We start from the raw sequence: 21776 nt of genomic DNA, 5'->3' as shown, positions 1-21776 counted from the left end.
GCAATCAGGATCAGACGAGATGCAACCCCGGCGCCTACCGCAACCTCTCAGGCCATTGGAACCCCATGACTAGGGCGCCGACCAAGGCGAAATGGGCCAGACGGATATCTAAGCGCTGCTCGATCCGTCTCAGCCGCCTTGGATCACTGCCCTCTAATAGGAACTGGGGCCATACGGGAAACAGGGGGCATCTGCAAACAATTCCAACCAAGGCGAGTGAATACGGAAGTGTGCCCACTCTTGGCAGGTCAAACAAAGCAAAATGTCCGCTACCGAGAGCATGTCAACCGATCTTGGCGGTTCCGAAAAGACAAACACAGTTACGCTTCTTGTCAGATTGATTAAGGGGCCAGATCCATAGGCCGTTCGACGGTTTCTTGTTTCGCAACTCCTAAAGCGGACACGGCGGAGCTAGACGACACTAGCGTCTTTCTTGCTGCTGTTCAGAGTTTGCCCAATCAACGTGAACCTGCCATCGCATCAATTGTGGTGCTGCCCTTGTCCGAATTCTCCGCTGCTTCCCGCCGTTCCCACTCGGAATCATCCCTGTTCTCCACGAAGGCGCGAAACGTGGACGGAAATTAATGAGGAGAAGGGGTTGGATCACATATTCTCCTCTGTGCGTGTAGGTAGGCAATAGCATAACATCGTTGATTGACTACTTAAGGTGAAATCCCATCCAACTATCGTCATGACTCCAGTTCTCTTGTTCTCCAGCTTCCATTCCATTCATTTAGGTTGACCGTCGGCCTCCGTTCTCTCGTTTTCGTCTAATCCAACGTTCGTTCATTCACTTCACAAGACACAGGATGTCCTCTTCCATTCTTTTCGCCACCGGCCTGCTCGCCGGTGTGGCTCAGGCCTACACCCAGGTCAACGTCGCCACTCCCTTCATGACCAAGAACATTGACCCCATCGTCTTCCCGGGCCAGTACGACAAGTCTCACTTGCACTCTTTCTTCGGCTCCGACGCCGTCACCATCAACACCAAGACCAGCGCCGAGCTCCAGAAGGGCTGCACCAACGCCGAGAACCCCAACGATCTCTCCGTCTACTGGATCCCCACGCCGCTCTACACCACTGACGGAGGCAAGACCTACGAGCCCATGCCCGTCTCGCGCTTCAGCGCCTACTACAACCTCGGCGAGACCCCCGCTGAGGTCGCCATTCCCCAGAACCTGCAGATGGTCGCCGGCGATGCTACCGCCATGACCGAGTCTGCCATGCCCGCCGATGCCCAGGTCTCATGGGCCTGCGAGAACGGCGGCGGCGGCTCCCTCGACGCCAACGGTTTCCCCAGCTCGACCTGCGGCACCCACCTGCAGCAGCTCCTCTACTTCCCCCAGTGCGTCAACGTCGACACCCTCGAGACCGGCTACAAGACCAAGCGCGGAGGCAGCTGCCCCAGCGGCATGAAGTCCATGCCCCAGCTGCGCTTCTCCATCCGCTACGACCTCCGCAAGGTCCTCCCCGACGGCTGGTCCGGCACTGCTCCCTTCAAGCTTGCCTGCGGCCCCGCCTGGTGCTCCCACGGTGACTTCATCAACGGCTGGACTGAGGAGGCCGCTACCAACATGATCGCCACCACCAACGAGAAGCAGAAGTTCTCCGCCGTCAACGGCAAGCTTGGCAACTACAACGCCGGTGCCACCTGCAAGGCCACCGACGCCGACCCCTCCCACGGCACCGGCGACTACGCCGAGAGCGTCAAGGCCATGTCCAAGCGTGAGGTTGAGGCCTTCGGCTGGGCTTCCAAGTCCCGCTTCGTCCAGTAAACTGGAGTCGTCGGAACCAGTCCACGAAAGACAGAAAAAAACAGCGTACATATACCATGTCAAACATAAACTTCTTTGTATCATAGTTCGGAGCTGTGCACCTCTGGCCTTGGGTGCCGGGGTGCCGCGAGGCGGCTCTGAGAGGCCGGCCGAGCAACCAAAATAGTACATGCACTTTTTCAGCATCACCAAACATTTTGTTCCAAGTTCAGAGATTTTGCGTGATCCGTGACTGTGGATTGAGTTTAGAGTTGACTTGCCGAGCTATGATCTGCAAATGTTTAGCTGAGACGGGCTGCGGTTACGCTTACATGAGATGTGCCAGGATGGTGCCGGGGTGGCAGAGATAGGCGCGGGCGGCTCAAAATAGTGCGTGCGTCAGAAGGCCATCACATAGATCATTCCCAAAGTCATGTAGATAGAAAACATTCAACTTGGGGAGGGCGACATGTTATGAAGTTGGCGTGACTGGCAGCAAGACGTCGCAGTTGCCAGTCACCGAGAAAAGAGACGGCGTCTTCAGACCTGGTCGGATTCTCACTCAGTAGCCAGCAAAAATCAAGGCAGAGGGTGAGAAAGGGGTTGGTCCACGAGTGGGCACGGGAAGGGGAAAAATCACCCCCAAACTCCCCGAAGTTCCGAGAAAATCACAAGGATCAAGGGACCTCGGGACCCAGCTGGTCTCTCTCGGACTATCTCGGGCCGTACATACCCTGAGATCTCTCATCTTATCTTATCGACAGTCAACCTCGGAGCCGATGTGGCTGATAAACTCAGTGGCTCATGTTTTGTGGCTCGCCCAGAGATTACCGAAAAACCTTTTGAGTCCCTGAGAAATGTTTACACGTTGAGCTCATTGCTGACGCCCTGACGCCCTGTACACCCCTTTACTTCCCTTTCCTGTCATTCCTTTCACCCACAATGCATTAATGTTCGCCCTGTTTCGTCTCTTGCACCCAATTTCCTTGCATTCATCTCCGCCGGGGCCGCCACATCAAGGCATAAACAACGCGCTCTAGCCCCCGAGCCTCCGAACCTCGGCACCCCTGCCCGGGGCGGCAGCCGGCCCTTCGCCGGCCCATTGGACGTTCCAACCCTCCCTAGGCCGAGTCATACGGCGCCATGTCCCATCAGTTCCACGTCGGCGGCGCAAGCCACGCCCTCCTAGATCCATGGGTTCACGGCGTCGGCGTCATGAGGGATGTCTTCTCCCGATGGTCCGAGCTCGACATCACACAAATCGGATCCCTCATCGCCATCGCGGGGACCATCCCGACGGCCTGGCGGTTCCTGCAGCACGCCTGGCGCGAAGTCTACGGCTGCATCCGTCGTTTCTTTCTGGCTTCCGTCACGATTCCCGGAGGTGATCCGGTCAACCGCAGTGTCGTGAAATGGGTTTTTGCCAACCGGCCGCAACATTACCGATCCTTTACCGGCCGTACCGAGGTCGGTCGCGGAGGCGCTGACCGAGCTGCTGCGCTGAAGAAGACGAAGCATGCCGTGCAGTACTCTCCGCATTGGGACACGCGTTGGCTTTGGGTAGAGGGAAACCTCCTTGTTGTCACGCGCGCGGCTGGAGACTTCAGTTCTTCGTTATCCGACCCGAGTTACGACGGCATCGGCGGCGAGGAACTGACCATCAGCTGTTTCGGATGGTCTGCGGAGCCGGTGCAAAACTTCATCGAGACTTGCCGCGAGTATGCGGATAGACAGACTCAGTACTTCGTCATCATCTACTCCCGGGATCGCTATGGTCTGGCGTGGAAGCCCAAAGCCCGGAAACCCTTGCGCCATCTGGATACCGTGCACTTCGACAATGAAGTCAAGCAAGATCTTCTAGCCGATATACGGAATTACCTCGACCCCAAGACGCAGATGAGATATCAGAGCCGCAGCATGCCTTACCGCAGAGGTTATCTCTTTTACGGACCCCCTGGGACTGGAAAGTCTTCACTATCAGTGGCCATCGCCGGCGAGTTTGGCCTGGATCTCTATGAAGTCAAGGTACCCAGCGTTGCAACGGATGCAGATCTTGAGCAGATGTTCCAAGAGATCCCACCGCGCTGCGTCGTCCTTCTCGAAGACATTGACGCCGTCTGGGTCGACCGCGCCAACCAACAAAGCGGCAGCGGAAGCGGCCGATCTCACTCTCCGGATAGCAACCATTCACAGAACTGCACGCTTTCAGGCCTCCTGAACGTCCTGGATGGTGTCGGCTCTCAAGAAGGTCGCATCGTCATAATGACCACCAATCGACCCGAACAACTCGACAGCGCGCTAGTCCGCCCGGGACGAGTGGACAAGAAGGTTCTCCTCGGCAACATCAGCCAAAAGTCTGCCGAAGAGATGTTTGTGCGAATGTTCTCGCCCGACCTGGGCAGCACATCGCTCCTGGACATGGATGAGATTCGCGCCCTGGCTAGCAAGTTCGCCAGCCACATACCGGACAACACATTTACGCCCTCGCTGCTGCAGGGTTTCTTTCAATCGCACTTGGACAGCCCCCAAGATGCTGTCAACAGTATAGCGGCGTGGGTAGACAAAGAATTAGTCAAGACTCCATACAAAGAGTTTGAGTTTGTTCACCCCAACGGAAGAGCATAAGCAGTTGTATCATTACTTGTACCATACATAGATTATTTCCTTACTGTTACAGCACACTGGACGGCGTCTCGGGACTTTAGAATACTTTGCAGGTACAAGCCTTAGTACTGTAAAATACATATGATAATTAAACTATGGAGTGGTTGTCAACCCATGTTGAAAGATGTTTGCTTCATAAGGAATCTTGAAAAGTCCGTCCGAGTCGGCATCCGAACCTGTCCAGTGACGCGCGCGGTAGTTAACGTCAACATAAGAAAGGGCTTCGCATTCTGCAGGACCGCAACAGCGGCTTGCTGAGGCAGTACTCTCCGCAAGGGAAGTTCCGTGCTCGATATGAGACGTATGTAGGTCTGGTGTTCAGCTTGTGATCGAAGGCAGCGGGATTCTCAGGTACGACCACCCCATGGTATCGCACCGTCGGCAACTACTACGCTGTACACCCAAAACGGCATCATCCGATCGACCATCATGACTGCATCGTCTAATATGGCGACCACTCTCGGCCCCGGTACCCAATCGGCCGGATAGCGGTGCCAACTCGTGAACCGAAACCGACTCGCAGCATCGTCCAGTCGCGATACGCCCGCTATCCCACTCAATCCACCCATCAAAGTTCCCGGAGGCAAACCTGGGGGCCACTCCGATGCGAAAACGGGGGTCTCGTTCTAGATCGAAGCTTGGCCCACCGAAACACTCTCACCTTGGGGAATGCGGACATGACACAAGCACTTATCCTCATCTCACCTAGCTCTTCAAACATTGACAAGGAGCCCCCAACTCCGGACGACATCCCAACATGCGGCAGCCAAGGTCGCAGTTCACTAGCTGGCTCTACCGAGCGAACATCAACCTTTCCAAGCTCACGGAAGGCACTCAGAGCCGATGCGACCAACGCGTCATCTGATCGGACGAAAATGCCCTCGGTGACCCCAAACCAGCTCAAGACAGCAACTCTTCACGAACCTTCTCAAAGTCCCTCTACTGTCTATCATCAGACGGAAACCTTGTCTATGTACGTTGGGGAGATTACCGGCCTCTCCTCACGGCGAGGGCAGCGTACCTACATTAGCCGCGAGCACGTTTCTGCTGCCGTCTCGTGGAATGCAGGTGATGGAAAGCATAACAATCTCTTTTCTGCTCAACTGGAGCCCCCACCCCTGTCGTTGATCGCGAGTGATCCTCCCGGCTCCGGTTCCCCCTCACCACTATATCACGAAATGGGCGGAAGATTTGCCCTTGTGACAATTCGGCGCAGAAGCTTAACCTACACTGAGTGAAACATTTTCTGGGGATGACAAGCAGCATCGCGCTCTCCGATCTTAAGTGTGACACGATTATTCCTGTGCATACATAAAGGCTTGGACATATCCTCTAGATCTATGCGGCTTACATAGAAGCCCAGCATTCGCCAAACCAGTCTTTGCCTACAGTCATTCGCGGGAAGCCTAATCAACTTGCAATATTCACAATGGTCGCGATCAGATTTCTTCTCGCTCTGCTACCGCTGGCGGTTGCGATGCCATCACAATTCGAATCGTCTTCCCTTGTCAAACGACACTGCGACCAACCAAAGAACTGCGGCGCTTTAGTCCAAGGCACGGCATGTGACTTCTGCTGCGCTGCCAACGTCAAGCCGGACGGAATGCACTGCAAGTCGCGCAACACTGGTTGCGCCAATGGTGGAACCACATTCAACTGCGACGCCGATTGAGTACAAGGTATTTGGATGATGAGAAGGCACGGGTTGCAGATTACACATGTACTAACTGCACGGTAAATAGGACACAAGGCTGCGCAGTGAATTGAAGACGGGACGCGCCATCGGTGCTAGAGAAGGGATGCTGTTGAGGAGCGACGTTGCAGGGACGGAGATCAGATAGGGGAAGAGATCAACAGAGGTTCATTGTTAATATACTCAGTGATCTTGCAATGCGTACTTAAGTAACGCTCAAATGTTCGACTTGCACGCGGAATGCACGCGGAACTATTTTCTAGCCCTCAGTATGACCTAACATGTGTTGTGGTGCTCACACAATTAGAACAGTTGATGCCAGGGTTTCACTGTCCCAACTCGGTGATTAACCCAACTCATTGGTTAAGCCGCAGCCGGGGCAGGAGCTGATGCCGGCGCTGGGGACGCCTCTGGAGCTGGAGCCGGGATTTCCCTCATGGGTTTCCTGCCAACCAGAATGTGTCTGGGTATGTCAAGACATGATCTACTAACTTTAAGCGCGGGAAAACTTACTGGGGCCAATATGCGTGAATGTTCCTGTCGTTTCCTTCCTTACGGACATCAATGAGGAACACTCTGACCTCTTCAGGAAGCCACTCCAACGCGCGCGTCATGGGGGCCATCGTAATCGCCTCCATACCGGTCATGAAATTCTCGTTATTCCACATACCAAGCTCCTTAAAGTGCGGGTCCTTGGGCCAAGGGTTAGTCGGCCACTTATACGTGCTTAGCGCCACATTCTCGAAGCCAATATCAACCATGAGCTGCCTCAGCTCGGGAGTATCGACCCACGCTGCGCCGAGCTTGATCGACGCCTCCATAAGATACTCCGCCCACTTGGACAGGGCATGCTCGGGCTTCAATGTGTCGTCATCAGACTTGGCGAAGATGGCGGTCTCTTGAAGCTCAACGTAGCCACCAGGCTCAAGGTTGCTAATTTTTCGACGGGTTAGCCGCAATTAAAGCTTCTCACCCTTTTGGTTGGCATTGCATTGAAAGGCCCTTACTCGTAGCATCTTTGGAGGAAAAGTCTCCAGTCGCCGATGCTGGACGTCATAAATCGACTATGGATATACTGGAATGGCTGCGAGAATGTCCACTCGTCCTCGATATCGTCAACCTCAAACCTGACGTTGGGAGGTACGCTTGGAAATTGTCATCAGCAACCGTTCACCAGATGTCAAGCCCGCCGAGCACTTACTGGCCCGGTTGAGTCGCAGAGAGGTCAACTCCCAAGATATCGGCCTCTGGATGGTCATCTCCGAAATGAATTGCCCAGATGCCCGTGCCTGTGCCGACGTCGAGGACCCGACCAACCTTGGCATCTTCGCGGCAGGGTGGGGCAATTCCGAGACGGTCATCTAGAGTGAGCAGGCACAAGTGATGCACCAAGTCTACGGCGCTGGTTAGCTTGAAAGCAAATTGCGAAACAGCGTCGGAGAGTACCAAGTCTGTCAAGCTCTCGTTCGTCGTTCGGGAAGTTGTATTCTGCAGCATGATTAAGCCGTCAATCTTTTTCATGCCTATCGCATCAACTTACTGCCATCTTTGTACCGATGATAAGTTCGGCCGTTCTCGCGCCGATAGTCCAACAAAGAACTGCGCAAACTGGTGCTAGAGGACGCGATACTCTGTCACGAAAGATTTGAGCTTCTATAGGTAGCTTTCAGCAGTTGTTGATGAGGCCAGGCTTACGGATCCCATCTCAGAACGGGTGTCATCTTGCGGCTATATCTAATTAGACAAGCATGACATAAGTGCACGGCGTGTGAACAAACCTCCTCGTCAGCAGCGACCTGAACCTCGAAATCTTGCGGGGGATTAGCCATGATGATCTTATTGGCGGGGCTTCAATGCGGAAACAAAGCTTCGAGAATAATGGGAAAAAGAAAAATGAGCCCAAAAAGTGACAGAAAGACAACGTGGGTGGACTGATATATCTTCGGTGTTGCGGGGGCGGTCTCTGCCTCCGAGGTCCCTCTTTTTGGCGGATGCGGCGTCGCCTTCGTGCACCAACGTGCATAAAACACCCATGTTCTTGTGTTGTCCGGTGGGCACGCGAGATTCCGCGCGCGAATAGAAAGACAGCCAACCGGGGGCAACTACGATGCCTGCATGTTTATCACACCCAATATGGGCAGCGACCATTTTTGTTGACGGTCACACTTTACACCGGGATTGAAAAACGCGGCCTCGAGTGGGGTGTGGAACCTGGCTCGACACCGAGCGATTCTGCAGGCCCCTGGATGCGCAACGCATCACCTTCCGCATGCATCGACAGACCTCTGATGCACCCAGAGAGTCTTCAATGGGCCCCGCGACCCCGCTTTTAGGGTCAGAAAGCTCCACGGACTGTTCGTGGCGAGTGCCATTCGCTCTGAGACTGGGAAACGCACCCTAGTACGGAGACGCGATCCCAACACCTGACCTTCCATAACAATCAGTGGATATGCGATAAGTTCAGGGATCTCTTCATTGTGCCCTGTATCCGAGGCTTGGCTTGAGGCCTACAGATGTTTACGGTAGCGACTCTTCTTTCTGCGAGCTCGCGTATCCCAAAAGGAAAAGTGCGAATCAATTCCCATTTGGTTTCTATCAGACTCCCACACCATCACATTTGATGTTTGAGACAAAGGTTGTGGCAGATCAGTTCCTTGAGGCTCTTACCTTCTTGCGGGAGATATGAACTGAATAAGACAACAACGGAGCGGCGCCCGTCAACATGAAGGCAACCGATGTTGCTTGCAGGCTGGCGAGAGATCGATTGCGTTGTCGAAAGGAATTTGAAGAATCAGAGACTATCAAAGCCCAAAGGCTGAGCTGTGGGGATAAAGTCCTAAGATTTTGTGCTTTGAATCTTAATACAATTTTCTAATCGAACATTTGCTGTAGAGACTGCGATACAAGATGAGCAGGCTTTCATTTTACGATGGTATTTTGAAGTAACCAAAGTCGACGAAGGGGGAGAAAACGAAGGCAAAGTATTGAAGGCGGAGAAGGTGTCACCGATTTGATCTGGCAGAGAAATGCTAGTGCCACGCCGTCACCGCGCGGATGTATCTTCTAATTTCATTGCTCGTCATTCCTACCGCATACGCTTGTTTTCCGCAAGAATGCCCCGCTATCAAAATAATGAATCCAAATCTCTTCCTTGAAACTCCAACCGCTGTCCCGGGAAAGCATGGGTGACGAACATCAGGCCATATAGTGTTCGCGTGTTTGCATCCGTATCTCCAACCTCTGCTTCGAACTGTGTATGGGATGAACACCAAAACATGTAGTCTTTCCGTAGCCCAATTACTTCTTCCCAGTCGAACCATTTATTTTCCCAGTATCGAAATTGCGGCACTGTGCACGGAGGCAGTCGGTGCACATTGCGCGAGTTTCCGTTTCGTTTTGCCAGTAAAACCACGGGCAAACCATATCGGGTGTGATGTGAGTCGAGAAGACGATTTCCCAGGGTTGATTGGTGAACCAGGCGTTGCAGTATTGAAAGACTGCATTGACTGTTGTAGAAACGAGATGGCCGCTGATCCTGTCTTCAGCTTTTCCGCGAGGGCAAGAATCCGCGGCGACAATGAAGTTTTCGCAGGGACACACCCAGACGTGCCTGGTCCTACCGCACATGGCGTCTCGCTTGGAAGAGGTTGGACTCTGGTGGATGGATGTTGATAACCTATCTCTATCAGGTGTGTGACTCGTCGAAGAATTATGGGATGCGCGGTTTGATGAAGCAATGTTTGTGGTCATGTAGTAGTTGGTTTTGAGTTGGCAGGGGATGAAGGAGGCACAAATGCTGGCAAAGGAAGAGAGGTCTCTTGTTTTACGCCCCTTCTTGACACCCTCGCGTGGCTTGCATGCGGCGAGGCAAGCCCCTGCCAGCCGTAGTTGCCATCTGCCTGCGTCCTCTACGTTGTGACTGCCTTCTGGATGCGGCTGTCCTCGTAGTTGCACTTGCCCTCGCAGTTGTGCTAAGGTACTGAGTTTCACAGCTACTGCTCACCTTAGGTTTCTGAGAGGAAAGTGCTCAGTAAGGGTCGCTATACGTATCGTACTTACTAAGTGTGAACTAATACAAGAGAGTAGGCGGACCTGTATAGCAGGCATAGGCACTAGCCACAAGCAATGCCGAGAAAGAGCTCCCAAGTAAGATGAGTTGAGCGAAGAAGGGCCAATCTGGAGATGAAAGGAAGAAGGTAGGTCACAATGATAAGAAACGCACCTGCTGTCGAGGCGACGCTCAGCTGGTGCAAGAGAGACCGTCGCAACCATATCACAATGGCATGCAGCCCCTGATGTGCTCAAAGAGGACGATCTGGAAAGCTACATTTCGCTGGCATCTCATCCAAGTGGAATCAGGCGCATAATAGCCTTGGTGCTGAAGTCGTTTATGAAACATAACAGTTCTGGTTTGGCGGCATCATGATGCTGGAATATAGACTCCTGATCTCATATTCGGTGCCTGCCTTCAGTGCGGCCCAGATAACGGCAACATATGCAATTCCCACCGTCCTTTCTCGAATTATAAACCCCAAACCTAGCAAAACAACGGAGTACGCCGATGCGCTGACAAATGTCTTCACGTACAGAATATCTGGATAGTGGCTAGTAGCGCTACATACTAATTAAACAAGTTAAGCCTAGGGGTCAGGCTTAACTATTTAACTGGATTTTTACTAAAAGCTTACTTAACTTAATAGATTTAATTTAATTTAATTAATATTATCTATTTAGGAAATTAGTGAAGCTCTTATAATATCTTAATATATTAGAAATATACCTATCTAGTATTATAATATTATCCTACCCCCTATTAACCCTTTTATTTAAAGTAATACTTATTAATAATAATACTACTACCTTAAATTTAGTTCTAGAGGTATTATATATCTTTAAATAGTAATAGCTTTATTAATAACTTCTATAATATTAGTATTAGTTTAGTAAAGCTAAATACCCTCTTATAATTAGTTATTATTACTAGGATAATAAAGATATTAAGGGCTAACTTACTAAGTATTAAAAAGGTCTATTAATATAAAATCTACTACTAAATAGGATTATTAATAAACTAAATAACTATAAAATTAAAATACTTCTCTAACTTATTAATTTTATTAATAATAGTATTATAAAGGCTACTATCTAACTATGAACTATAATTAGAGTTTTTAAACTTTAGAGGTATTATAATTAATATAAATAACTTTTATAGAGGTTTTAGATAAGCTTATTTATTAGTATAAGTAGTTATTTTAATATATTATTACTCTTAATATTTTTAAAAACCTTCTTTAGTAATATAGAACTACCTATAAGTTTCTTAAGTATTTTAATACTTTTTAAATTATTATAAACCTCTATTAAGGTATAATATTATAGTAGTAATATAGAGAAGAGACTCTCTAAACTTTTTATAATAATTATTAAGTATTTACTAGTTATTAATAATTAATAGGTATATAAATATATTAAAGTTAAAGTTAGTAGTTTAAGGGAGGTATAGTAATATAGTAATATAGTAATATATTTAGACTATAAATAAGTAGGGATACTATTAATTAATAGGGTTTATAAAATTAATACTTAACTAGATTAATATAATACCTTTATTAATTAAGATTATTATAATAAGAGATTTTAGGATATTTATATAACTATAAAGTTAATCTCTTCTATAATAGGGGTATTATAAAACTTATATTAATCCTTAAGTTAATTTAAAAGATACTTAAAACTTATTAGGATCTCTTAAAATTAATTATACCTATTACTTTTACTTTAACCCTTATATTACTTAATTTATAAATAGAGAAACTTAAATATCTTATTTAACTTAGTAAGGACTTATTAATCCTTATTAATTAGGATATCCTTATTAGGGATATAATTATCTTTATTCTTAAGACCTAAAGAGTAGTATATATAGCTAGTAATCTAGCTATATTTAAGTAGGGTATAGTAGATTATATTATATATTAAGTTCTATTAAGTAGTATTACTTAATATTAGATTTAGTTTTTATAATAACTCCTCCTATAGAATAAAAATATACTTATTATTATTAACTTTATTATTAATAGATAAAAAGGCCTCTAAGTATTATAGTAATAATCTAATATACTTAATAATATTCTAAAATTTATTAATAGGTCTCTTAGTTCTCTAATAAGCTAGGTCCTCTTAGATTCTATTAGTATTAATAAGATAGTTAGATTTTTACTTAAATACCTCCTTATTAACTTTATAAATAATAGTATAATTAATAAGGTTAAGGATATAACTATAGTATTAAATTTAATAATATTAGGTATCTATTTCTATATATAACTATAAAATAAATAGATATAGAGCCTTAATATAAGTACTATTAGTACTAGTATTATTAGAGATTATAATACTAATCTTATTAAATAGGTATTAGTTTCTTATAACTATATATATTATAGTAGTAATATTCTTATTAATATAAATATTAAGCTAGTAATAGAGACCTAAGAGGTACTGTATTTATTTACCTAACTTATTAATAAAGTAGCTAAAAATAGTAATAATAGTGTATTAATTAAGTGAGGTCTATAAGTTAAATAATATATAAACCTTTATAAGAGCCTTTTATATCTCCTCCTTAATTTATTACTTCTTAGAGATATAAAGTTATTAAAATTAATCCCTCTAATTAGTTCTTAACTAATATATCTAAGTATTAATATTATAATTAAATATAATAAGTATATACTATATATACTAATTATTAAATATTATAAGAGGGTTACTAATATTAATAAGGAAGCTTATAGTTAACTTTTTAATTTAAGTAATCTTCTTCTTAAATATAGTAATAAGAATAGATTAGTAATACTTAGATAGAGGCCTAAAGTTATTAACTTTATTAAGAGATATATTACTACCTTTTAAGTAACCTTAGAAGACCTTATACTTATTCTTAAGATATTAAGTAGTAGTAATTATAGTTTTAGTATTATATAGTTTATTAAAAATCCCTATTTTATTATAATATTAGTAAACTTAATAAATACTACCTTTCTCATTATTAATAAAGATCTTATAGATAAAAGTACCCTTATTTATAATTTAAGAAGTATAACCTTAAGAACCCTTCTTTATAATAGTATTAATATTAATAAACTACTAGCCCCTCTATATAGTATAAAGTAAAGCTTTAAGAGTATTATATATAGTTAGGTTAATAGTTAATATATTACTAGTAGTAGTAGATAATATATAAATCTAAGTAGTAATCCTATAAGGAGTTAATAATTTATAACTAATAAAGTAATTAATATATTAATTATAAGTTAGTAGAGGTATTATAATAACTAGTAAGAGGTTAAAAAAGATATTAAGAAGTATATATAAGTAGGTCTTTAAAATATAGAGGTATAGTAATAATAATAGTAATAATAGTACTAATAACGCTAATAATAATATTAAAAAAGGGTTATTTTTAAAAGCTAGTATAAGGGTTAAAAATAGGCTTTTTTTAACCCTTAGTAGAGAGATTAGAAATATATTAATTTAGTAATAAAGTAAAAAGTATATTTCTAGTACTTTTAATAGTTCTTAATAGTACTAACCTTATTATTAAGAAATATTTAGCTCTACTCTACTACTTATTAACTTAAGGGTATTACTAAACTAATATTAGTAACTACTTAACCTTTTTTTTTTTAGAAATATATTATAATAAGACTTAATAGGTTAATAGTAAGTCTATTATATAAGTAATTATAGAGATATTAGTTTAAAACTAATTTAAGTTATCTACTTTAAATATAAAAGTTATAAAAATTATAATTTTAAGTAATCAGAATAAAGCTAAGTATTAAAATATCTAAATAGGCTTTTTTTTATTTTTTTAAAAAATCTTTTAAAAATCCTAATTAGTTTAAAGGTTAGATTTTTATTATTCTAGGTAATATCGGCTTAATTAAGTTAACTAAGCTTCTAGTACTATGGGCTTATCTATTTAAATAGTAAAAAGCCTCTAATTTGATTAGTTAATTGATTAATTGATTGATTAGGCTTGAACGGGGTGCTATGCTGGTGGCTAGTGTAATGAATAGCTTGCTTGCTCTCAAGTTGTTTCTTCTCGTGCCGAACGTTGTCGAGGCGGACATGCAAGAAAAAAACAAAGATTTAAATGAGATAGCCAGATACTCGACGAACTATGCGTGTGTTCTGAATAGGGGCCCAGGCCTTCCTCCACATTTCACAACTTTGGTCCCCGCTTACTCGCATCATCTGGACTTGCCGTCTTGTATCCGAACAAATAAGCTGCCACCTTCCGCATTTGAACTTCTTCGCTTCCTTCGGTTATTCGGTATCGTCTGAAATGCCTCCATATGTGTTCGAAGGGCAAATGTCGCGAATATCCATCCCCACCATGGATCTGAATGGCCCGATCGGCTGAGTCGCACGCCAAACGATTCGCAACGTAGTTGCACATTGCAATCTTGTGACCGAGCTGTGTTTCAATGGCAACCCAGGGGGCCTTCCCTGCCGCCGTGGCCTCGGTGTTGACTTGGTCCATCTCCACTGCCGTCCGCAGGATGAGAAGTCTGAGCATCTCCGCTTGAGTCGAAAGTTCCACGAGGGGCCACTGGATAGCTTGGTTGGCCGATAATGGCTTCCCAAAGACCTTTCGACGGTTTGCGTGTTCAATACTCCGATCAATGCAGTATCGCGCAGCCCCGCAACTTGACGCTGCCTGCCGGATCCTGTTCTCGTGGGTGAAAGTCTGCGCGACCGCCAGGCCGTTGTCAAGTGGCCCAAGAATGCATGTGGCCGGGACCAAAACGTTTTCGAATATCACTGTGGCATGGTCGGTAGGCATGTTCAACGTCCACTCGAAGGAGGCGACGGTAACTCCGGGTGTTGCGCGAGGCACTAGAAAAGCTGTGATGCCCCGCGCATCCCCAGCCTTGCCGGAGGTTCGGGCGAAAACCAGACAGTGATTTGCGGTGTGCATCCCTGTTTGCCACTTCTTATTGCCATTAATCAAAAAGCCCGGTTCGCCGCTTGGCAGTTTGGTTGCATGGGCTGTCGTGTCCATATGCGTAGCATCAGAGCCGTGATGAATTTCGGTGAGTCCGAATGTCGCCCTCAACTCGCCTTTGATGCTCGCAGGAATCAGTTTCTTTTTCTGTTCCGCAGTACCGTAATGATGTAACATGATGATGAATGGCATGTTGCCGACGATGCTATGCTCGCTTTGAAGATCGTTCGCCAAGCTCACGCCTCCTCCATACACAGGGTGAGATGCAAGGTGGTATCGCACGGCACACATGTATAAATTCAGTGTTTCGACACCTGAGCCGCCATACTCCTTCGGACATGCAAAGCGAAAAAATCCTGCCTTGTCGGCGATCCTCTTGGCTTTGTCAAGTAACGCCTCCCAGTCTTCAGTCGGCAAGCCTTGGTTGTTCCATTGAGTACGTGAGGCCTCGCGACGATGGTCGAAGAAGCGGTTGTTATCATTTTCGTGTTGTAAAGGAAGAATGGCGTCGTTGATGAAAGTGTCAAGTCGTTTTAGGTAATCTCGCACATCTTTGGGAAGTTCGAAGTTCATGACGAGTAGTTGGCTAGGTTGCAGTGCGAGATCTTCGTTGATTGTTGCAAAAGTTGTATTGGAACCGTGTTCGAAACACCATGCTCGTGTAAGGGATTAGTATCTTTGAGGCTCACTATTAAAAACCTTTGATGTTCGAAGCGTGGACGTCTGTTGTTCTCGACTCAGCAGATCAAGATCGCTGACGTCGGCACCCGAGGGCCCTCGGCTTGTTCGAAACCCCGCATTACGGCATCCCCGCATCCCCGCACCTCCGTATCCCGGCATTTCGCCTTCTCAATAACCCGGGAGGGTCAGGTATTCGAGCAAAGCATTGGACTTTACTTGCATCTGTCATCTGTGCTGTGATTCAAGCGGCCGACTCTCGTCAACGCCATGTCTTCGTCCGGTTCACATCATGATGTCGACAACGAGGCCCTAGGAGAATACCTTCGCAAGTCAGGAACGATACCGGGCCTTCAGTTACCGATTACCACAACCAAGATTGGATATGGCCAGAGCAATCCAACCTATTTCCTTGATGATGCAGTGTTAGTCTGAGATCTGAAAGGCTTTCTGCCTGCCCTTATCATGGTCATAGTACACTAACAGGGAACGCCTTTTCCACGCGGAACAGCGGCTCAAGGTTCATCTTAAGAAAGAAACCTCAGGGTCAGACAATTAGTCCAGTCGCACATCAAGTTGATCGCGAGTTCAGGGTTCTTCAAGCCCTTGGATCTGTTCCTAACTTCCCCGTGCCGCGGGTGTTAACCCTGTGCACTGAGGAATCGGTCATAGGAACCTCCTTCTACGTGCGTTAGAAACCCATCAGCTCAGATATTTTAGACTAATCATGTGGGCCTCGTAGGTCATGGAGTTTGTGAAAGGAAGGATCCTTACCGACGCCAGTCTGGCAGAGCTTTCACCATCCGACAGGCGCAAAGCGTGAGTCCCTACAATTTCAACATCTGCCATCACAAAATAACGAGATGAAAAAGCTGGTTTTCCGCAACGGAGACCCTAGCCTGGCTTCACTCGCTCGATCCGGATGCGATCGGTCTGGAAGGATACGGGAAGAAGATTGGTTTCTACGCTCGTCATTGTAACACTTGGAGCCGTATAGAATCTCAACAAGCTGCGGTCAGGGACAAGAAGACGGGTGAGCTTCTTGGGCGGGCTCACGAGAATTATGACGGTATCATGTCCTACGTGAGAGAAAATCTCCCCGGCGAACGATTTTCCATCGTCCACGGCGATTTCAAATTCGACAACTTGGTAATATCTCATTTCTGCCTGGATACAAAGTAGTGCTTACAGCTGTACGTAGATACTTCACCCTTCCGAGCCAAAAGTAATTGCGATCCTCGATTGGGAGCTATCGACGATTGGGCATCCGCTCATGGACCTCGTCTACTTTATGAGTCCATTCTTTGATGACCATATCAGCCCTGGCCAGTCAATAACTGGCCCTCCTGAATCACTTAGGCCAGAGCATCGAAGCTCTAGAGGCATTCCAGAGCCAGCAGAGCTCTTGGATCGCTATGCAGGGATTGTCGGCTTCGATCCACGCAAAGACGGCGGCGGAAAGGACTGGGAGATTGCAGCAATTTTTCATTATGCCCGCTCAGGTACCATCAGCCACGGTATCCAAGCACGCACGATGAAAGGCCAGGCCAGCAGCGAGTTCAGCCATATTTACTTCGAGAATACGCACAAAGCATTGGATAATGCCTTCAAACGAGTACAGAGACTGAAGGAGGGGAGAGGGAAAGGGCAGAAACTTTAGGCTCAATGATGTACGCCATGTCAACTTCCCGCGCAACAGGTGATTTTCGTGGTCCAACAATTGGCCAAAGATGTGCGGTACGTTAGCATTTTACGGTTTCCATGGTGCCATTTAGCCGCACATAGTGTGGATCAAGAGTTCGCGATCCCAAATATCTCAGCACGTTTTTCAGAGCCTCATCTTCACACATTTTCGCATTCTGGATGGCCAGAATGGCTGCCGCCTAGTTTAATAAGACAAGGTTCATGGTGTGTACCTAATTGTAGTCAAATGTTGTGGCTGTTCGGAACATAAATCTCGCGCAGTCATCTGAAGTACAATCTCGACAACCGTACTCAGGTACTTCTGCACTGACTCATTCAGCTCTAGGCCGCAGCTCATGGTTCTAGAATTCGTCATCGCATCCATGTTGACAGCGCTCACAGCGATGACCTAGGCCGAGCCAGTTCCCCGTTGCTTTATTGGCTGGAGGGGCTGACGACGCTGGCAGTTTACTCTTGCAGTGCGTCGGCTAGTGATGGAATCATGAGGTCTGGATCTCGATTCTGTGTATCATGCGAATCCTCATCACGATGCCGGAAGTTGATTTGGGGTCGAGTTGTCCAACAAGCGATTCCCAATATGCTGGAATCTCGGGCATGCTGTCGAAGTGGGTTAATCCCTCCTCGGCAGGTCCGCACATGGAGTGGTGGCATGGAGCTCTGCACACACACAAAGCTTCCCGTAAAAGCCAATCTCAGCTGCCTATCTATCATCTTGGCTCTCGAACAAACTTTCTAGATTTTCCCCACTAACCTAGAGCTTGACCCGAGTCTATCTTCTGCTGGAGGATCCGAGCCCGCCTTCTTGGATTTCGTCGGGAACACGAACCTCCTCCTGGACGAGGGGCACAGTACTTCTTGATACCACTGCCGCCAAAAGACCAGCGAGATGTCGGAAATATACATTGGATGATGGATCTCTTCTCCATGTACAAAGCAGATCTCAGGAGCATTGTTGACGACGAGTTGTCGATACTTCTGGCAGCACATGCTTGGACACGGATGCACAGGCACCATTGAAATCCCGATACTCCGTTCTATCGCTGCAATTGTTTTCTCCAAATACTTCGTCATGCCGAATTCCCATCACGGACCTTCTCAAGATTGATAACCCAAAATTTATTAATGGTGCATTGACTCCACGTCTGTACTGAACTCAACGGATAATTTTTAACTACACGTTTTTGTGTCCGCCTTGCCCATCCCAGCTTCAGCAATTCTAGCTTCAGCCATCCCATGCGAGGCTTAGCATCACATCAGTTCGCGATCCTGCCCTGGCGCGCTCAGTAACCGTGGCCGTGACGATCATTGCCTCTCAGCGCCTGTAGGCGCCTGTCAGTATTCTGCTTGATTGAAGAAATTGGCAGCAACACTTACGGCCTTTTTGTTCTCTTTGTTCACGTTGATACCGTCGTGAATCTCGTGGTTGAGTTTGTTCAATGTTTTCCTGTCACCTCTTCCCCCGTTCAGAGATGAGGCTTGTTTGTACTCCTTGGCTTGGGCTTTCTCGACCTGTGAGCAAACAATCAGTATTTGACGTTCAACATTCGCACACTAGCGTCGGATTTCTCATTACCTTATTTAAGCCATTGACCAGCTTCCTGTTGGATGGATCGGCGGTATGCTGGTTCCTTTCGCGCTGTCTCTGTCCTGCCCTGATATCGGCTTTGAGCTCACTCTGTTCCTTACGGAAGTTCTTCGTCCCTTCAGCCTTCCTTACATCCTTGACTTCGTGCAGCTCGTCCTTTTGTATGTGGATGTTCTTCTGGATTCCCTTGGCCGTGGTCTTGGAATTCTTTAGACCGTCGCCCTTCCTGTTGGCGGACCTCTCAAACAAGCCATCTAAAGGCATTGGTAGAGGCACAGCAACAACCAAGGCGACGAGGAGGAAGAGAGAGAAGAATAGCCGAGAGTAGTGCATATTGATGGGCTTGTGGCAAAGTGCTGCGCCTGAATATGAAGTGAGATAGGCAAGTAGGTATTGTAAGTGCGATTTGATGATTGAATGTTAAGATCGACTTGCTTGAAGAAGTGTGAGAACCTGGCGTTGACAGCTGGAATATATAGATCTTGCGATTGACCTTTGAGATGGACGTTCACTAAGATTCGTTGTACTAGGCAGCATGTGGGCCTTTCCCAAGGGACGTTCGTAATCATCCGCCATATGATGAAAACAATGCCCTGGGATGAGAAGCCGCGATGCTTCTGTTGGTTATCTTTCTCCTCTGTGAAGAAGCTTTCCATGTTCCCACATGGAGGCCATCGCACGATGCCGGACCTCATCTGAAGTCGGGACCTGTCTAGCTTTCTGACAAGCTTTTCGACAACCCAGCCTTTTGGAAAGCTTTCGGAGAAATTCAAGACGAGGAAGGACTAAGCGCATCAGCTCGTTAAGCTAAATATCCCTTCTGCGCTTCGTTATCGGTCGAATTTTGGCACGTACTGGCCGGAAAACGGATGTCGTGTTGCTGAATCTCGATGCCTTCCCTTCGAAACCGCCATAAATCACGAAGTCACTCTGATTGAAGAATCTCGATTGTAGATGATCACACATGTGCACCCGTCAACGATCCCTTGTACTGGAATCACGTTGCGTGTTCTCCTGGTCTAGGCTCTAGGCTTAAACTGAATATTCGGTCTCTTTCAGCTCTCTCATCTCCACTCGATTGCGAGTAGCTAGTCTTCTTCACACCCCAATAAATGGAGTGCATAACATCACTGAGTACAGATTTGTTAAATTAAGGGCATTGTAAGGCCAAGTCACTCAAGGGACAAATTATTGTACTACTGCATGCACTGGCGTTAAAGACAGGTTTTAATTATCATCGTGATGAACCACCGAAATTCACCCGCGATTGCAAGGCACACTCCCTCGTGGGTTAGCTTAAAAATATCATGGGCTTTCAAGGCGCTAGTTGATCGTCGATTCAAAAATATTCTTTGCGAAGCGGCAAAGCAAAATGGCTTTGTAAAACACTAGTGACAACTTTGGTAAATGGGAATGACTAGAATAATAGGATCCCCGAAGTTCAAAAAGAGGCTGATGTCTCGACCTTCAGAAGAGCTTTTTGACATCATCTACCGGGTAGTTATGACGCAACTGACTCCATATTCTTTCGAGGTGCAGCTGATCGTGATCGGCGGGGTTGGAGGAGTGGGGAGCGGAACGGCGTGGGATTCTCGGGGCCATATCAAACCCAATCCAACCGAGAAAACAAGGAGACCTGGTGTCAGGATTGGGTGAAGATCATCTAGATTCAATGCAAACGAATCCGAAAGCACACCACTCGCGGCTTCGAATACCCTATCAGGCATGGGGCCGGCCTCCATCTTCGTCCGTGTCGCCGCTAGCAGCCGGTGAACGGAGTATGAAAGTTTAAGCTTACTTGCCAATTTGCGCGAAACCCAATCAATGGTGCCGATATTCTGAAGTTTGTCGTTCAGTCATGCTTTGGGGTCAAACTACTTTGGGCATGTTGAAGGATTAAGGTTTCCGAGCTCTCGTTTGCAACATCCTAACGGCGGGGTAAGTTGAACAGCCGGAGTAGATCAATGTCGATGTTTGAGTAAGTGGACACGAGACGTCTCCAGCGTAGCAGACTGAGTGTCGTCTGAATGTACTATCCTCGGGCTCGTCGTCTAAACAGGCGCGTCAAGAGAACCGCTGTCAAGCTTGTCAGTGTCACACAAAACCCCTCAAAAAACTCGTCGATCATCTGGTGACCAGCTGTTCCCGTGCAGTCCCGAGATGTGTGAAGCAGTTCATGAGCTCATCATCTAGATGGATCGTTACCCGTCAAACTAGCGCCTGTGAATCAAATGTTTGTTCCTCGTCTTTCCGGATCTGTTCTAGACAGTTTCATGCGGGTTACCCGCCAGGAACCATGCTCTGGGTTGATCTCTGGCTCTCTACGCCTTGCTCACTCCACTTAAACTGGTCGCGGCACCCTCGGACGGCGGGCGGGCGTACCTGATCGACAGATGACATTCCCTGGACACGGCGAGTCATGATACAAGCTGGACAGTCGCGTACAAGGAACAGATCTGGCGAACGATCGCTGACGCAACCAATGACAACCATGACAGAGGGATGGAATGGGATGTCCAGGGTGCCAGGATCATGAACGTCGGGCAAAACATCCCGATGAAAAGGCAAATGCTTAGATGCTCATGGAGGGGGTTTCCCAAACTCGGATGCATCCGACTGGGTTGTCTGGTGACCATGCAATTTTGTTCCTCGAAAGATTAAACTCGAAGGTTGATGGAG

The 21776-nt window shown here is 46.8% G+C and overlaps 7 protein-coding genes across 7 annotated transcripts; 4 read left to right on the top strand and 3 right to left on the bottom strand.

Moving 5' to 3' along the window:
- Nucleotides 1-809: 809 nt before the first annotated feature.
- On the top strand, nucleotides 810-1775 carry GCG54_00012270 (uncharacterized protein; the record flags this gene model as incomplete). Its single annotated transcript, XM_045412151.1, has 1 exon — nucleotides 810-1775. The coding sequence occupies one exon, from the start codon at nucleotides 810-812 to the stop codon at nucleotides 1773-1775; it is 966 nt and encodes a 321-aa protein (XP_045261186.1).
- A 1122-nt stretch (nucleotides 1776-2897) lies between these two features.
- GCG54_00012269 (putative mitochondrial chaperone bcs1) lies at nucleotides 2898-4379 on the top strand (the record flags this gene model as incomplete). The annotated part of the gene is made up of 1 exon (XM_045412150.1): nucleotides 2898-4379. The coding sequence occupies one exon, from the start codon at nucleotides 2898-2900 to the stop codon at nucleotides 4377-4379; it is 1482 nt and encodes a 493-aa protein (XP_045261185.1).
- A 1468-nt stretch (nucleotides 4380-5847) lies between these two features.
- Nucleotides 5848-6090, top strand: GCG54_00012268 (uncharacterized protein; the record flags this gene model as incomplete). The annotated part of the gene is made up of 1 exon (XM_045412149.1): nucleotides 5848-6090. The coding sequence occupies one exon, from the start codon at nucleotides 5848-5850 to the stop codon at nucleotides 6088-6090; it is 243 nt and encodes an 80-aa protein (XP_045261184.1).
- Nucleotides 6091-6474: 384 nt separating this feature from the next.
- GCG54_00012267 (uncharacterized protein) lies at nucleotides 6475-7940 on the bottom strand (the record flags this gene model as incomplete). The annotated part of the gene is made up of 8 exons (XM_045412148.1): nucleotides 6475-6574; nucleotides 6625-7044; nucleotides 7119-7256; nucleotides 7313-7505; nucleotides 7558-7599; nucleotides 7652-7742; nucleotides 7807-7839; nucleotides 7890-7940. The coding sequence occupies 8 exons, from the start codon at nucleotides 7938-7940 to the stop codon at nucleotides 6475-6477; spliced, it is 1068 nt and encodes a 355-aa protein (XP_045261183.1).
- A 6404-nt stretch (nucleotides 7941-14344) lies between these two features.
- On the bottom strand, nucleotides 14345-15703 carry GCG54_00012266 (Short-chain specific acyl-CoA dehydrogenase; the record flags this gene model as incomplete). The annotated part of the gene is made up of 1 exon (XM_045412147.1): nucleotides 14345-15703. The coding sequence occupies one exon, from the start codon at nucleotides 15701-15703 to the stop codon at nucleotides 14345-14347; it is 1359 nt and encodes a 452-aa protein (XP_045261182.1).
- A 375-nt stretch (nucleotides 15704-16078) lies between these two features.
- GCG54_00012265 (Acyl-CoA dehydrogenase family member 11) lies at nucleotides 16079-17468 on the top strand (the record flags this gene model as incomplete). The annotated part of the gene is made up of 5 exons (XM_045412146.1): nucleotides 16079-16233; nucleotides 16284-16494; nucleotides 16551-16627; nucleotides 16681-16957; nucleotides 17010-17468. The coding sequence occupies 5 exons, from the start codon at nucleotides 16079-16081 to the stop codon at nucleotides 17466-17468; spliced, it is 1179 nt and encodes a 392-aa protein (XP_045261181.1).
- Nucleotides 17469-18814: 1346 nt separating this feature from the next.
- On the bottom strand, nucleotides 18815-19430 carry GCG54_00012264 (uncharacterized protein; the record flags this gene model as incomplete). Its single annotated transcript, XM_045412145.1, has 3 exons — nucleotides 18815-18841; nucleotides 18887-19021; nucleotides 19065-19430. The coding sequence occupies 3 exons, from the start codon at nucleotides 19428-19430 to the stop codon at nucleotides 18815-18817; spliced, it is 528 nt and encodes a 175-aa protein (XP_045261180.1).
- Between the last annotated feature and the right edge of the window lie 2346 nt (nucleotides 19431-21776).

This window comes from Colletotrichum gloeosporioides (assembly GCF_011800055.1).
Source record: "Colletotrichum gloeosporioides strain Lc1 chromosome Unknown consensus_65, whole genome shotgun sequence".
Lineage (NCBI taxonomy): Eukaryota > Fungi > Ascomycota > Sordariomycetes > Glomerellales > Glomerellaceae > Colletotrichum > Colletotrichum gloeosporioides.
Note: the sequence above shows the minus strand (reverse complement) of the source record. Positions and strands in the feature narration are given on the sequence as shown.